This window comes from Esox lucius, chromosome 12, assembly GCF_011004845.1.
Source record: "Esox lucius isolate fEsoLuc1 chromosome 12, fEsoLuc1.pri, whole genome shotgun sequence".
In the NCBI taxonomy this organism is placed as follows: Eukaryota; Metazoa; Chordata; class Actinopteri; order Esociformes; family Esocidae; genus Esox; species Esox lucius.
In genome coordinates, this window is record NC_047580.1 from 9,256,249 (window position 1) to 9,273,816 (window position 17,568).

The following is a 17,568-nucleotide window of genomic DNA, read 5'->3' on the forward strand; positions in this document are numbered from 1 at the left end:
TGTGAGCAAACCGGGAAAATGCTAGTAAACAGGATCTTAAAGCATCGGTCTTGCCACAGGATTCATTAAACTAGGTCCAGCAATAAATAATAACATGGTGCCAATATAATTATACTGACTATGAAGTCCCAAAACAGTATTCCCACGGCTAAACTCTGCTGTCCAGTCACATGATCGATGGCTGCACAGTAGTCAGAGGCCTCTCAAAACACCGGAAGACAGTGATCAATCACTGCAATAACTGTCTACACCCCAGCAGCCGTCAATCCCATAATACTTTGACTAAACAGAGGTAGAGTGAGCGGAACAGTGTTCAAAGCCACCGACAGGCACTGATGAGTATATCAGATCTCCTGCTTGCAAATGGGAGGCCGTCCTGAAGACCCGCTTTGATTTAAATCAGGCTTGACTGCCAAAGCAGACAGATATACTTTGAGGGGAGACAGAAACGTGTCTGCCTGCAGCTGTCTGTGTCTAACATGTCCTGGACCTTGGGAAAGCCACGTCGGACCTCTAGGCTCTCCTTTGGCACACAATGACCTAAGCAAGGCTGTGTTGACATGGGAACACTTGGCAACATTTCCATTTCACTCATCTGTTTACTAGGCTACACTTTTAGCTTAAAAGGGGTACATCACCATAGCACAACTACTTAATTAGTTATGTACTAATTATTAATGTTATCCACAAATACACTAAAATACATAAAAACACAAGACAGCCTCAATACAATCTAGAACGAGTTAATTTAAATTTCATGGTAGAATCTACTTCCTGCGTTTTGGACTACATAAATACATAAAGTTCCATATTTCATAGTAAACGTAGCTTCTCAATACTACCTCCCAAACCAAATGGCAACCGGGGATAAAATGAAAAGAAGATGAAAAAGACACATAAAACAATAGTTACTTTTAAAACTAATTACAAGTAAACACATTTAGCATAGCAAGAGGCAAGACAAATCAGTAGAATTAAAGGAGCCATTTGTAATATTTTACTGTACAACTATAGCATAAACACAAGGAAAAATACTAGTAGACCTTTGCTGATTTTCTTTTAATAATTGTATTTTTACAAAATTGTTTTAACTGCCTAAGATATTCCCCATTTCAACTTTAAATGTGTGGTTCAATATCACCATGTAAGATTACTTCCAAAAACGTAAGCTTCATGATGAGAAGCTATTGCATGGTGTTATATAATGTAAAGTTAGTTGATATAATGTGCAATGTAAAGTTAGTTAGCAAGCTAGCAGTACCCAGTCAGTCAACCAGGATGAGGGAGGGACTGGGCCAAAGCAGGTATCATCTCCACAGTTGTAGTCTTTCAAATGAGAAAAGTATGACATATTGTACATTTATTAACATATCTGCTGATAGGAACACTGTTTAAGACATCCATTGGCTGTGTCAATCAAGGAAAACTACAATTAAACAGAAATTGACTTGATATTCAGATAGTAGCACTTTCTGAATAACATGGAACCTTCACGAAATTAAAACAAACCTAACAACATTTTACAACATTTATTTTTCCAATCCACACTGTGACATACTAGTGTGCATTGTTTGGCACACAAAAGCCATTCCGCACTCCTTCAGGCCAATAATTTGTGAAACAAATTTTACTGCCCTCAACATCTCTCAGTCTTGAAACACACCATCTTAAGACCCCCAGGGTGAAGTGTCCCTTTGAAGATGAGGCATGTTCGACACCAAGCACAGATTGCAAACAGAACAATCATTTGCAACTGGTTTAGGATAACTAAATATTAACCAATCATTACAGGTCATACTAGGAGAGTTAGGCCGGGCTAACGGTATTACAAACCTTTTTATTACATCCTTTACACCGATCAGCCATAACATTATGACCACTGACAGGTGAAGTGAATAACACTGATAATCTTGTCATCATGGCACCTGTCAGTGAGTGAGATATTTTAGGCAGCAAGTGAACATTCTGTCCTCAAAGTTGATGTGTTAGAAGCAGGAAAAATGAGCAAGCGTAAGGATCTGAGCAACTTTGACAAGGGCCCAATTGTGATGGCTAGATGACTGGGTCAGAGCATCTCCAAAACTGCAGCCCTTGTCAGCTGTTCCCAAACTGCAGTGGTCAGTACCTATCAAAAGTGGTCCAAGGAAGGAAAAGAGGTGAACCGGCGACAGGGTCATGGGCGGCCAAGGCTCATTGATAAACGTGAGGAGCGAAGGCTGGCCCTGTGGTCCGATCCAACAGGTGAGTTACTGCAGCTCAAATTGCTGAAAAAAGAAAGGTGTCAGAACATACAGTGCATCACAGTTTGTTGTGAATTGGGCTGCGTAGCCGCAGACCAGTCAGGGTGGAAGAAGGTGGCCTGGTCTGATGAATCACGTTTCCTGCGTAATTCATCAGACCAGGCCACTTTCAATTCTGCCACAAAGCAAAAAGGGTTCAGGAATGGTTTGAGGAACACTAAAAGTTCAAGGTGTTGACTTGGCCTCCAAATTCCCCAGATCTCAATCCAATCGAGCATCAGTGGGATGTGCTGGACAAACAGGTCGGATTCACAGAGGCCCCACCTGGCAACTTACAGGACTTAAAGGATCTGCTGCTAACGTGCCAGATATCACAGCACACCTTCAGAGGTCTAGTGGAGTTCATGCATTAATGGGTCAGGGGTGTTTTGGCGGCAAAAGGGCAACCTACACAATATAAGGCAGGTGGTCATAACGTTTTGGCTGATTGGTGTACATCTGAATGCAATTACTACCACACAAATAGAAAACACTGGAAAGCACATATCGTAGAGACAAAGTGTAAGTTGGAGGGCAGAGGTCAATCCACAGCATGTACTGTAATGCCGACTGAGGTGGGTGAACTGAGGTTGGTCTAAATAGTGAGGTTCCGGAGGACAGACACCCTCCTCAAGCGACAGATCTATAGGAGATCAATATGTGATCAGACAGAATGCTGGAGGTGCTGCTCGATCCCAGACTGGGACATTCCAATCGGGCTCTCAGAACATACAGGGAAGTCAACCAGCTGGGTTACACCCTTACACATGGCCTACACCCAATTACCCAACAGTACACTCCAGACCAGTCACGCACAATAAAAACTGAGCTTTTAATCAGCTTACATAATGTTGATTTGTACACTCACAGAAAATGTATATAAAAATAACCCAAAAGGGTACTTTGGCTTTCCTCGTAGAACTGTGGATAGGCAGGGGACAAGGAAATAATAATATTTATAATAAATAATGTATATATTCCTAATTGCTCCAAAAGGTTCCATTAAGAACATTAATTCTAAATGAAGTAAATCATATCTTGCAGGAACCAAAAAAGGTTTGTCCTATAAATGATGATTTCCTTGCAAGTTCTGACTTTTTAGGACTTATGTGATTTCAGTCTGAAGATCATGTGACTGATGGTCCTCTTACAAATATCAAGTACTGGTATCCCTTTAAATATAGACACCAGTCTGAATGCCTGTTCCCGCCGTACCAGGCCTGATGACAGAGTATGGCTGGCTAAATGAAAGCCATTTTTTACATCAAATACTATCAGCATCTAAAAAAGTTTTAATTGCAGGACTGAAAATTACAACAAACTTTAGAAACAGAACCAGCTCTGAGCTGTGATTCATGTGGGCACAGCAAAACCTTTGATAGTATAGATAATCCTTTCCAGATGTGTGAATTTATGCGTGGCGCAGCATGAATGTCAATGCATCGCCATGACAGAGGGGTCCACCATACAGGAGTGTCTTAGTCACGTATGTTATGTGAGTGTACTTGGAAATGTATGTCCTGCACGTTTACATTGAAGTCATTTAACAAACACTCTCACCCAGAGCACCTCAGAGTGCACTCATTTTAATACATATATTTTCCACATAAGCCCCCTCTGGGTATTCAACCCACAACCCTTGTATTGTAAGCGAAATGCTCAAGCAGCTGAGCTACACAGGACTGCTTATGTCTTAAAAGAACCTCAGATTCAAAAGCACTTGTTTTCAAAGCACCTGACTCAAATCATGACCACTGCACATAGACATGTGATGGAGCTATTCTAGTGCTGGCTGGGATCGGGAGAACTGTGGTACTTCTGAATGTCTCCTTATTTTATGCAGCAACAAGAGGGCAAAACAAGACAGGCATAACAATAGTGTTATTGTGCATGGAGACCATGTCCTCAGCAGCAGATAGATTGACCAGAGCATTCCAGAGAGTCTGGGCCCCATGGCTCTAATCCAAAGACAGTCCCTGAGGCAACAGCCCACCTGTCTGTCAGGTAGAACAGACACATGCTCTCATGAAGCCTGGCTCTCTGCCATCACGGTCTCCATACCCTTAAATGGCCTTCTCGCCTCAACTCCTCGGACTGAAACATACTTCAGTATTATTTTGTATCTGTATTTAACCAGGAAATAAAGCCAGTTCAGATACAGCAGAAATCAAGAAAACATACAATACTATCAACACAAATGCAGCACGATGCAGCCTACGGGAAACATTTAGACCCCGGAACAGTCACGCACAACAGAGTTGGAAACTCATTTAGGGGCACTAACGCATCTAGTTGAAGCATACATTGTAGGATATTCCATGCCTCTGGTGCACAACGGAAGAAGACAGTCTTATCTAAGTAACAGCCCCAGGGACTTAACCACCTAGTAGACCGTGTACGAGCTAGTGGTGAGAGCAAGCTACAAAGGTTATTCTATTGCTCGCTGCGGATATGACGGATGGCGGAAAAGAAGACTTGGCTTGGGAATGCATATCTCCTGTCAGAATACAATGAGCCATTGTATCACCTTACGGAAGGGGCTCGCAACAGTGTTTTTCTATATTATTTTGAAATCTTTTTTGGTGTGGTTTTCGGGCCGGAAGATACTGTAAAATGACAAGCTGTGAGTTTAATATTGTGATTCTGTTACTAACGAATTCACACTAATATAATGGAACACATTATTTAGTCAAGTGTCAAGATATGCAAGTATTGTTATTTTCACAAAAACTATCTCTATGGACTTAGTGATCAATTTGCATTTTACAAATTACATTTTATTATGTTATGGCCCCTAAACCATCTGCTCTGACAATGTTGGCCTGCGGCTGAATCTAACTGCCTACCTGTGCAACAGCAGCCTCCAGCACAGAACAAAAACTCAGAACAACAACAAGGCCTTTAGCCTTTCCCTGAATTGCCCTCAGTAGAGCTTCCCTGTCTGCCCTTGAGAAGCGTTCTTGCTTCCTGAGGAGTATAACTGCATGGGGCACTGAAATATTCCTCAATATTACAAATGGATGGAGAGAATCATCCAGGAAACAATGGAATAGATTTACATTTCAATGGGTCTACGACACATATTGAAAGTATAAAGTTGAAATTGTTTTAAATAAGTATGAGGGGTCTGTTAATACAGTGTAATCCAGACTCTGGATAGCCTGTGAAAATAATGCTAATAGTCATGAGAGTTTAATAAAGCCATAACGTGGATGAAAGTATATCTGTCAGGCAAGAGACCCTAACCAGCTGTGCATATTCAGTCTTGCAAATAAGGCATTTTATTGCAATTTATAAAGATTCAGCCTACATGTCATCATATGCATATAGGTTCTAGAATGTCTCTCTTTCACTAGTTATTTCAACATAATGTACCTTCGATTTACAGCACCCTAAGTAATTATCGGAACAGTGACTTTGTTGTAGGCTCTATGCTACTATGAGATTGAGATATACTTTCTCAGCTTATATTGACAGAATTTCTGTACATATCAGTTTTACCATTTAGGAATGATAACACGTTTTAAGCATACTAGAGTCCACTTACTTCAGCACTTATTGCACCAAAAGTACCGGGACGATTGGCAGGTGTTTATTGCGTAGTCACGTGTGTTCCATCAGATTGTGTGCAGGCATAAGACATTAAAAAGAAAGCACAGGTAACCTCAGCAGTCACAAATGGAAGACCTTTACATTGCTCACCATGATTGATGCGTCTGCCAATACCATCCACCAAAGACTTTCAGGAAAAAGGGGGATGGATGAGACAAAAATGTGCATGTACAAGTGTAGAGGAAAGTGTGGTGAAAAACAAGGAACTGTCCAAGAGCCACAGCAAGCCACCTCATCTGTAAAATATGGATGTATGAGTGTTGATGGCTTTGGAATGTATGGCTTCCACTGGAACTGGCTCACTTGTCTTCATTAATAATGTAACAGCTGATTCTGGCAATCACAGAATAAATTCTTAAGTGTACAGAAACATTTTGTCTGTTCAAGTACAAGCAAATGCCTCATAAGTCATCAGTTGGCGCATCATCATATATCAAGATAAGGAGCCCAAACATACTGCCATAGCAACAAGCAAGTTTTTCAGGGCCAAAAAAATTTAAGATCTTGAATAAATCCAATTACCATCCCTGGGATTATCTAAAGATTAGATATAAAGAACACAACAACTATAGATGGCCCCTGAAATAGGGAGAGAATGCATAAAATGTGATGTAATTTTGATCTCAGAGAAATTGTTTCATTTTGGATTACAAGGTTTAGAGTACAGAGCCCAAGAAAAATCCCAATAATTAAGGAGGGCACTATTTCTACAGTGGAACATTTAAACTTTTCTGAAGTTGTGGTGTTCTCTTTGTTTTAAAACACTGAAGCAAATGTTATGTTAGATTAGTCTAATACTGATTGAAATACCAAAAAATAATCACATATGGACTTGATATCACGGCTCACATTCAGTAGAGTAATTCTGTCTGGCACTGATCTGCAGTGGGATAAACAAACAATAATTAGATTTGTCTTCTCTGCCAGCATTTACCAACGTCCCCATTTCCCAACATGGCAAGGCATTCATCCTTACACTAGAGATTAAAGGAATTATGATGGTTCACTGGTTTGAAAAAACAAACAAATAGACAAACAAGAATGCATTGTTCACTAATGAAACGTTCAACCAACACAAAGACAGAAATGCAGCTTATGATAGCCAATCACATGGTTCCAAACTAAAGGGCACTATTTGCATTGCGCTAGCCGAACGCTGTAGTGTAGCAGAATTTGCATTATCATGTATTCCCCTGGCAACTAGCACAGTTCAATGCCCTAAGAGGGACATCAATTCTGAGAATTCTCTTACTTTGGGTGGCACTTGCGATCTGCTCCTCCTACACCGTAAAATATCACCTTGCAGACTGAAAACAGGAACAAATTAAATTAAAATGTTTCGAGCAGCTGATGCACATACACCACTTCCCAGTATTGGCTGGCTAGAGCTCCAATCAGCCTGAAGAAGTCTTATGAACAGGACTAGAGGCAGTACAGAAAACAAGGAGATTGGGCTGAGAATTCATTGGGATGTGACCAAGGCAGCTATTTCTTCTAAATCAAAGGGTCAGTCAAGAACTTCTTAGTTCCTGGCCCTGAAACACTTGCATGTTGATATGGCAATATGTTTGGGGTCCTTGTCTTCCTGTATGTACTGTACAGCAATCACAGCAATGAGTCTATTTGGACAGGTTTCTATCAGCTTTGCACATCTGAACACAGCAGTTTTTGCTGTACGTTTTGGTTATTGTCCTCCTCCTGGAATATGAATATTCCCCCAAGTCTAAGTTCTCTGGCATGTTTTCTTACAGGATTTCTCTGTTACCGTGCTGCCTCTATTTTGCCCTATATATTTACAAGCTTTCCAGGCCCAGACGAAGAGAAGCATCCCCATAGCATGATGCTGCCACGACCAAGCTTCCCGTTAGTGAAAGATCTCTCAGGATGATGTGCAGACTGAGGCTTGCAACAAACATACAGTGGGGAGAAGAACAAGCCATGCTGTTTTGGCTGCAAGCTAAAGCTCACCTTGACAACTGAACCAAATCTAATGGTCGCCACCCATGTCCATGTAGCCTCACACAGCTTCAATTTAAATTAATTTAGTTTCATAGTTATGGTTCTTATTCTTTCATTTCTGTATAACTTAAACTGTGGCTTTGGAAACTCACTAGAAAGTCACTGGTGTTTCACTTTTAATGTAATTTCACAGTAGTCCTGTTTACCTCAGGCTAAAGTACACAGCGATGATGGGGGACTGTTGTTCATTTATCCCATAGTAAATAGCGGATGTCAGGACGTTGATCCTTCTGTCTGGCTCTCAGAGTCAACTTCCATGTGTAGTTACATGCTTTTATCAGTATTATCGTGCTTTGTCACAGTATATCATTGACAGAAAACCACTTTACAGTAGCCTAGCAAGACTAGGATTAGTACTCCTTGTGTCATATTGTTGTACGTAGCTTACAGTGGGGAGAACAAGTATTTGATACGCTGCCGATTTTGCAGGTTTTCCCTACTTACAAAGCATGTAGAAGTCTGTCATTTTTATAATAGGTACTCTTCAACTGTGAGTGACAGAATCTAAAACAAAAATCCAGAAAATGACATTGCATAATTTTTAAGTAATTAATTTTCATTTTATTGCATGACATAAGTATTTGATACATCAGAAAAGCAGTACTATTTGGTACAGAAAACTTTGTTTGCAATTACAGAAAACATACGTTTCCTGTAGTTCTTGACCAGGTTTGCACATACTGCAGCTGGGATTTTGGCCCACTCCTCTATACAGATCCTTCAGGTTTCAGGGCTGTCCCTGGGCAATACGGATTTTCAGCTCCCTCCAATGAATTTCTATTGGGTTCAGATCTGGAGACTGGCTAGGCCACTCCAGGACCTTGAGATGCTTCTTACGGAGCCACTCCTTAGTTGCCCTGGCAGTGTGTTTCGGGTCATTCTCATGCTGGAAGACCCAGCCACGACCCATCTTCAATGCTCTTACTGAGGGAAGGACGTTGTTGGCAAAGATTTAGCGATACATGGCCCCACCCACTCTCCCCTCAATACAGTGTATTTGATACATTGCAATTGATACACTGCCGATTGTGCAGGTTTTCCTACTTACAAAGCATGTAGAGGTCTGTAATTTTATTATAGTAAAGCCAAAAGGCTGTTTTGGTCTCATCAGAGAACAGAGTTTTTTTCCACTTGGTTTCAGTCTCCCACATGCCTTCTGGCAAAATAGCCAAGATGTTTTTTCAACAATGGCTTTCCTTTCTTTTTGCCACTCGCATAGAAGTGCAATAGGTAACTTTTGTAAAGCACCGGGCCAATTATGGCAGTCTGGACCATGTCTCCCAGCTCAGCCGTGAAAGGCTGTCACATAGTTGCCTCTTGTGCAGTTTTCTAGTGCCATTCTTGCCTTGTACTCAGTTTATAAGGATGGCCTGCTCCAGATAGATTAACAGCCATATTCTCTCCATTTCTTTAATATTGAAAACTTTAGAAAAACACTGTAGTTGAGATTTTCACTATTTGGGGGGGGGGGGGGGGGGGGGGGATTTGTGATCACATTGAATGACATGTATACAGCAACAGCCCTAAGCAAGTAGATCATTCTGCCCAGTGAACAAAATTATGACCAATTACAACGTTTTACTGACATTTCATTAGCTCATTGTGCCGGCCTGGAGCATACTGTATACCATATCTGTGACCTGCATACTGCAGCAGCTGAAGAGATTTCACCACTTATGTACGGCCCAGACATTTATGCTGGGTACATTTGAGTACCCACTATGTAAGCTTACATCAGTGTAATCTCTTGAGGTGTGGTTTGGTCAGGCAAATGACTAATAACTGAAGCGGTCATTACTCTTAAAATACATTGGGTAAAGCAGCTGTGGTCCGTGCATGAGAAGAGATCCTAAGATGCAAACAGTTGTCACTGCATGAGTCAAGTGACAATAGGATCCAGCCTGCCGATACACAATGCCACATGTCTAATCTGTGTGTGTGTGCACGCGTGTGTGTGTGTGAGTAGACAGACAGGGGCAGGTCAACTGAGGCAGCCACCCTACGGGTTAACACCTGTCTGCGCAGTACAGAAGACAACACAGACTTCTCTATCCATCTCCTAGACACAACCCACCGAGGACAACACCACAGCTCAGCATGGAATACAGATGGGCGTCAGAGATCTGTTTTATTAGTCAGAGCACATGGAACTTGTCCTTCGATTGAGGAGCTTTGGAATGTTTGAGAAGGGGATAATAGCTTACATTTCTCTTCAGTCCCGGCTTATGCATACATTTTACTGAGGCAGAGGAGCTGCGTATTTGGATTCTGAGGCAGAAAGACAGACTTCGACAGATTTTTTTTGTATAATCAGACATGGTCAAGATCATCAATGCTGTTACCTAAGTGCATGTTTTTCCATTATCCACAGAATTTTGAACCTACCAAAAAAACATGTTTTACTACTAGCATTTGAAATCAGTACTGTTTTCCTTTTTCTTTCTGCTAATTACATTACATTACAGAAGATGCTCTATATTCTTAATTTGACTGTGTTTTGTACAGTCAATTTTTTACCAACAATCATTTCACTCTTTTACTGTACCCAAATCTGTATCACACAGCCCGCTGAGTGAGCTTCCTAGCATAACACAAGTTGTTTGTCTTTTTCTTCTGCCACCCAGACCCTTTCATTGCCCTTACGAAGACCGATCAGCAGAAGTTTAAAATCAGTTTCCCTTGGGCTGAGCAGATACTCAACATCTGTTCAGTCTGTACTTGTCTATTTACACAGAAACCAACAGACACATATGCAGAGATATTAGACAAACTCCCACACACACATGCATGTGAACACAAACAGAGAGAAAGAAAAAATTGAGAAAAGAAAGGAAAGAGAACTTAAAAGTAAAATCGAGAGAGACAGACAGAGAGACAGAGCAAGAAAGAGAGAGAGAGGATTGCTATGGTTTTTAGGGCACAAGCCTTTGAATACCCTCTGAGGGACATACACTTGGTTGTACTTAATCAAAACCGACAAAGTCTTCATAGTTAAGCAAATATGATTAGGACTTCACATGCATTCCCAGACCGGTACATCACAGCAAATCTCTGGCTGGGGACCATGTCTAGTGTTAATCTATCACAGTACAGTGTGAAATGTTATTGAAGAGGTTTCAAATATTCACAGTCCCCACGTGCCCAAACTGTCATCTAGTCTTCAATAACTGTAACCACTGAAATATGTAAACGCAACATGTGCAGCTGTGGTAAGATTCCAGTTAGAACTGTTAAGCGGGGCTATCAGCACCATTGAGAAAACCCCACGAAGTGAACACCCACTGACCGGGACAGACACACTGTGTGAAGTACAGCATTTCAACTTGTGGCTTCCAGCCCTGGACAGTACAGGATTGCGCGCATGTGGCTGTGCACTGCTGCATGAACGCTACAATTGAAGCGGCATGAATAAAGTGGCAGTTGTCGGGAAACACAGGCAGGCGGGTGGGCGGGCTGATGAGATGATTCAGTGGTGCGTGCCAGGAGCCCGCGAGTCCCGCTCACCCGGAATGTCGCATTCCTCCCACCCAAGCAGGCGGCCCTGATCCCCCTGGCCGTCTGTGGAGAAGGGATCAAGCTAGGGCAGCTGGGGCTGACCAAGCCCCCTTGACAGCCAGCTCGCCTGGGAGAGTGAACAGGGATACCTGGCTGATGAATGAGGAACCACCCACGAGGAGCAGATGTCACAGACGACCCCGAGGCTCATGAGGAGACAGGGTGTTTAAGGGGGAGGAGCAAAGGAGGGCCCTTTCAGGTCAATGGTAGGTGGGGAACATGGGATGCCTGGAATGAGTCGGACAACACCTGTTGGACACTGCTAAAACTCATTTCAATTCACAGACTGAGATATTGCAACAACTTGATGAAGATATTCACCATGACTCAGAAACCACTGACTGTCCTAAACTCTACAAGAAAAGTTTCTGTAGGATCTTTTTAGAGATACTTCACATTGAAACTATTGGAAAACCCCTTTAAGTGCTTTGAAGAACCCTTGAAAAGGGAGTTCCCACATTGTTTTAATAAGTGCTTTCAAGAACCCTTTAAGGGGGAGTTCCCCCACAGTTGGAATGTGAAGAACCTTTAAAGGGTCCACCAAGATCACATTTTTTGGAGTGGACAGATAACAACGTTAGTAACTATCTATATATTTCGATCAGACATACAGTGTCTTTGATACACTGCCGATTTTGCAGGTTTTCCTACTTACAAAGCATGTAGAGGTCTGTCATTTTTATCATAGGTACACTTCAACTGTGAGAATCTAAAAACAAAAATCCAGAAAATCACATTGTATGATTTTTAAATAAGTATTTAGCATTCTATTGCATGACATAAGTATTTGATCACCTACCAACCAGTAAGAATTCCGGCTCGCACAGTCCTGTTAGTTTTTCTTTAAGAAGCCCTCCTGTTCTCCACTCATTACCTGTATTAACTGCACCTATTTGAACTCGTTACCTGTATAAAAGAGACCTGTCCACACATTCAATCAAACAGACTCTAACCTCTCCACAATGGCCAAACCCAGAGAGCTGTGTAAGGACATCAGGGATAAAATTGTAGACCTGCACAAGGCTGGGATGGGCTACAGGACAATAGGCAAGCAGCTTGGTGAGAAGGCAACAACTGTTAGCGCAAATATTAGAAAATGGAAGAAGTTCAAGATGACGGTTAATCTCCCTCGGCCTGGGGCTCCATGCAAGATCTCACCTTGTGGGGCATCAATGATCATGAGGAAGGTTAGGGATCAGCCCAGAACTAAACGGCAGGACCTGGTCAATGACCTGAAGAGAGCTGGGACCACAGTCTCAAAGAAAACCATTAGTAACACACTACGCTGTCATGGAGTAAAAACCTGTAGCGCACGCAAGGTCCCCCTGCTCAAGCCAGCGCATGTCCAGGCCCATCTGAAGTTTGCCAATGACCAACTGGATGATCCAGAGGAGGAATGGGAGAAGGTCATGAGGTCTGATGAGACAAAAATGTAGCTTTTTGGTCTAAACTCCACTTGCCGTGTTTGGAGGAAGAAGAAGGATGAGTACAACCCCAAGAACACCATCCCAACCGTGAAGCATGGACGTGGAAACATCATTCTTTGGGGATGTTTTTCTGTGAAGGGGACAGGACGACCGCATCGTATTGAGGGGAGGATGGATCAGGCCATGTATTGCGAGATCTTGGCCAACAACCTCCTTCCTTCTTGCCGTGACATTTACAATTCCAACAACAAGCAGGCGTGGACCACCAGTGAAACAGTCAGTGTACTGCAATGCTTCTCACTGGACACAACAGGCCTGCTTCACCGGGGAAGCTGTGTATCACTGGCGGTAGCTATCAGGGCCCATTTGTTCCATCCAACTTGATTATATTTGAGTAGGATAGCAGCCTGGAGTGCATAAGAAATAACTTGTAATATTTGGGTGACATTAGTAACCATCTGGATTTTTCCGTGATCCAGTGAACTGCTTGTTGGGGAGAGTTGGCACTGAAAGCAGGGAATACACCAACGCAAGGCCACAGTATGTTGGCACTCAGCTGCAGAGAGAGCACTGCTGTCCTGCAGTAAGGAGAGCAGCTGAATAGCATAGCCAGTACAAGTACAAGGTGACAGCTGAAACACCTTGCTTGTATTATTAGTGAAAATTAGCTTAAAATAATGAAGTTGTAACTTTTCAAAGTATCTCTGAAGTTTCTTTGAAAGGGGCCACGTGTTAGATCACAGCAGTTGAGTTCACAGTGGAGAAAAAGGAAATACACAGAAGGGAGAAACAGAAGACGCTGCAGTATGCACAGTCTGTTTCCCTAAACTGGTATTTAGCACTAATCCTTGTCTTAGTGGGAATCAGTCAATGGAATGAGTACATTGACCGCAGTTTATACAGTTTATAGAATGTATCGTTTCTCAAATGTTCCATTCCCTTTAATAGGCACCTCTGTTGCATAATGACTGTTTGCCGAACTTTAATGACCTAGCCGAGATTATGATGAATGTTGCAATCATTTCCCACGATGGGGCTTAATACTGATGGATACACCAATGAGTGCACTTCTTTCTCCACAGCTTTTCATTCCTGCTCTCCTGTAGTGTAATTTGAATCAGGCAAAGCACAATGAGCAAACAGATATGTTACAAACTCAAGAGGTGCACACACACACACACACACCTGTAACGGAGTCAATACATCAGTAATCTCCCTGCAATTCACCCCCTTAAGCGCAGGAATCGAATATCCGAAAATAGAATAATGAATTCTAGGATAATGGACGGGGGGCGTGCCACTGAATTCCTGAGTGAAGGTAAGCCCACCTTTAGCTGTAGGCTCCCACCTGTGGACCCACAATGCACCACACAGGGAAGACTGCTAGATGTTCCCCAGACCCTGCTTGACTGGTCCGGAGGGGGGGGGGGGCTGCAACGGAATACACAGCCACCTGTTTGAGGGATCCAATCTCCCCCCCACTTCTCCCCCCCTGGACCGCTCCCCACGGACCCTGCCTGCCTTGGTTCTGCCTGGGCAACCAACAGGTTAAGGCCCGATGAGGTCTCATCAGTTCACCGGGTCCTGTGACGGAATATGCTCCCCCGACATTAGAGTCAGGAGCAATTGGCTGACTCATGCGTGAGGCCTCTCACTATGGCATGGAGAGGGCTTGGAGATCTCCTTAATCAGCTCAGCGCTTTGTTGATTCTGTATGGTCTCTGGGTTTGATGATTAAATGCTCAGACATGTAAACATACATTAATGAATGTCTTGAAGAGCATCAATAAACATGCAGGCTTATTCAACCGCAATGTTCTTTTGAATGTGAATTGGTGCTTTTAGTTATGGTAATAGTCTCAGTTTTTACGTAAAATAGTGTAGGCTAAACAGACCGCTGTTCTACAAACAGGATGAGGATATGAGTCCTACCCTAGTGGGGAAAAGGTCAATGCTTAATGACAAGGCCCGACCTTCACCATGGACATCAGAACAATGCACTACACATCCAGTGTGCCAGAGAGTCAGTTAACAGCGAAACTCACATGTTAAAACAGTTAATGATTTTCCCACAGAAGCGCTCGTGGCAGAAAGTCAAATAAGGGCACAGTGTTTATGTGTGTGTGTGTGTGTGTGTGTGTGCGCATGTGCCTGCCCGTGTAGCAGCATGACCAGACTGATGACAGGCAGAATAATGATGCAGGTGAATCTGGGTTTGGTAAAACATGCCACATCTAAGTCTCAAACAACTTTCTGCAGTACTTAACACTAATCTGGTCAGAGACCATGGCTCCGCACAGAGCGCCCTACAGCCATGCATCCCGCTACCAAGAACGGCAACGTAGCCAGACACATCCTGACGTCAACGGGACTGTCAAAAACCACCAGAAGAACAACAACATTAAGTTGTGCGATGAAAAGCGAAATGCAAAAAAGCAGAACAATTAAAATGTCCCTCTCACTTTCTCCGTCTCCCTGACAGATGTAAGGCAAAGCATGGGCAGTGGGACGGGCCCTATCAAAGTCCCAGGGAGCTTCTGGAAATAACCCAGTCGCTCTGTCTGTCTACGGGTGGAGTCTCTCCCGATATGCACCACATCTGTCTGCATCAACCAGACTTTGTCAGAGCAACACACGTTTCTCCTACACGACAGTGCTCTCTCATCCATCGCCTGGAAGTGAGGCGTGTTGAAATTGGCCTGAGAATCAACCAGAGAGTGAACTGTGTGGTGTAAGAAACATTTTGATGAAGGGAAGCTTGGGGTTATGAAACTCAGAGAAAGCGGTTTGGGGGAGGCGGTAAATGTAAGCTTGGGGAGATTAGGAGGCTGTGATGTTGTGAGGGCCACAGTGGATTTTTATCCAGGTTAACAGCCCTACTCGTGCGATAAGCGCAGTGGGATCTTCAGTGAACACAGAGAGTCAGTACAGTAAATGACTGGGCTACACTAGCTTTTCAAGCCACTGGGGCCTAATCTTTGACTCTGGGTGACTTTAGCTCTCCTTGCCAGGCCACAAACAGACAAACACAAGCTGGATGACTGTCACAGTGGCTTCTTGTCAACAATGATCCTATGCTTCTGAAAACAAGCTAACCAGAGTGTCACATTCCACTGACCTACTTTACATGGCTGCCTGTTCTGCTGTCCCTATGGTTATAACAGTCACTCACATTACTTGCCAGTCATAAAAATAAAATAAAAACATTCCCCTGGGCTCTCTATTTCATTTGACTATGCAGTAGAATGTGTGTGTGTCTCTCTCCCTCTCTCCCTCCCTCTCACACACACAGTAGGACAGGTTCTAAAGGACTGTCTTCTTGAATAATTGGTCAAATAGTTGTAGTTTAGCGCATATACTCAAACTTCAATAATAAGTTAACTGTGTTTTAGAATTACTTTTGAATTTAACATTTACCTTGACGAACGGTTTTCAACCTGACGGGACCATTGCAACACTTCATCACAGTTAGGATGTCATACAGGGGCAATCCAGACACCGACAGACCCTCTACTTCCAGTAGTAACTCCCCCTCCGTCAGTTGTCCATCTTCAGAAACCAACACATCCTCTCTGACTTCCCCGATGTGGGGAAACTCTCCGTTCTCCGCGCCACCGCGTAGCTCCAGATTCAGCTCCCCGCGATGGTCCCGAATCACTGTGCACTCCGTAACTTTGGTGATCCAGTGGTTTTTCTTCTGGATTACTTTTGACATGTTGACTAGGATCCAGACGTAAACCGTTAGTCCCACCGGATGATTCAAATACCAGGTGACACATACCACACAGTAGCTTTCAAAAAAGAGAAAAGTTTCGGTTGCTTGAACGTGACCGCAGATTGGATCATAGCAGCTCTTTTTTCAGGACGAGGCAAATGTTTCGCGCAGCTGTCCTGGCTACACATCCCGTGTTACTGTCAAATAATCGGATGTTGTTCTTGGCTTCTCGTGTTCTTCCACTCTTTCTGATTATACAAATCGGTCTGATCCGAACTTCGATTGACTGGTTTACTTTCAACTAACGCAAAAAGCCCCGCAGGTCTAATGTTCTACTGCCACAGTACTTTGACCCTTAACTCACATTTTTTTAAATTAAACAAAAAATAAAAACTGCCAAACAGTTTGTTTTCCCTGTCCTGTGAGTTGTGAGAGCGGTTCACATGGCCCGCTGCGACTTCAGGCAGGTAACATGACAGTTCGTCCGCCTGGGACCGGGTTATGTTTGATAGTAAAGACAACGCATGCGTCCTGCCATTCTCCCACATTGGAGCGCACTCGAGAAGAAATATTCTCACCAGGGAAGAGTGGGGTAATATGAGCCATTTTTAGTTTCAGCATATGGAGGACCAATAGAGTCAAAATCAAATAATGAAATAAAAAATACATATATTACTGTATATGAAAAATATTTTTAAAAATAATAGTATGTTATTTCATATTAACATATTGTTCTTGCAATTTGCTAATGTGTGTTTTTCATCACAAGATGTACATCATTATTTCATGTCGTATTCAATAATTTCATTGCATATTTCATTTAATGGCATATTTCATCATTTAATTACATTTAATTGCGTATGTCATGATCACAAGGGATATGTAATTCATAGCCAGTGGGTGGTCTTTATCCTCTGATAGGCTAATTCAGTGGCACTAACTTCATGCATAGATGCTCATT

At 42.8% G+C, this 17,568-nt stretch overlaps 1 protein-coding gene across 15 annotated transcripts in view; it reads right to left on the bottom strand.

Moving 5' to 3' along the window:
* Positions 1–17,100, bottom strand: part of LOC105028999 (membrane-associated guanylate kinase, WW and PDZ domain-containing protein 1) — a 122,295-nt gene extending 105,195 nt beyond the window's left edge. For all 15 annotated transcript variants that reach the window (XM_013132408.3, XM_034295885.1, XM_020051757.2 and 12 more), the window contains exon 1: positions 16,310–17,100. In XM_013132408.3, the coding sequence (XP_012987862.2) occupies positions 16,310–16,607 (298 nt within the window). In that variant the 5' untranslated portion in view covers positions 16,608–17,100. The remainder of the gene's footprint in view (positions 1–16,309) is intronic.
* Between the last annotated feature and the right edge of the window lie 468 nt (positions 17,101–17,568).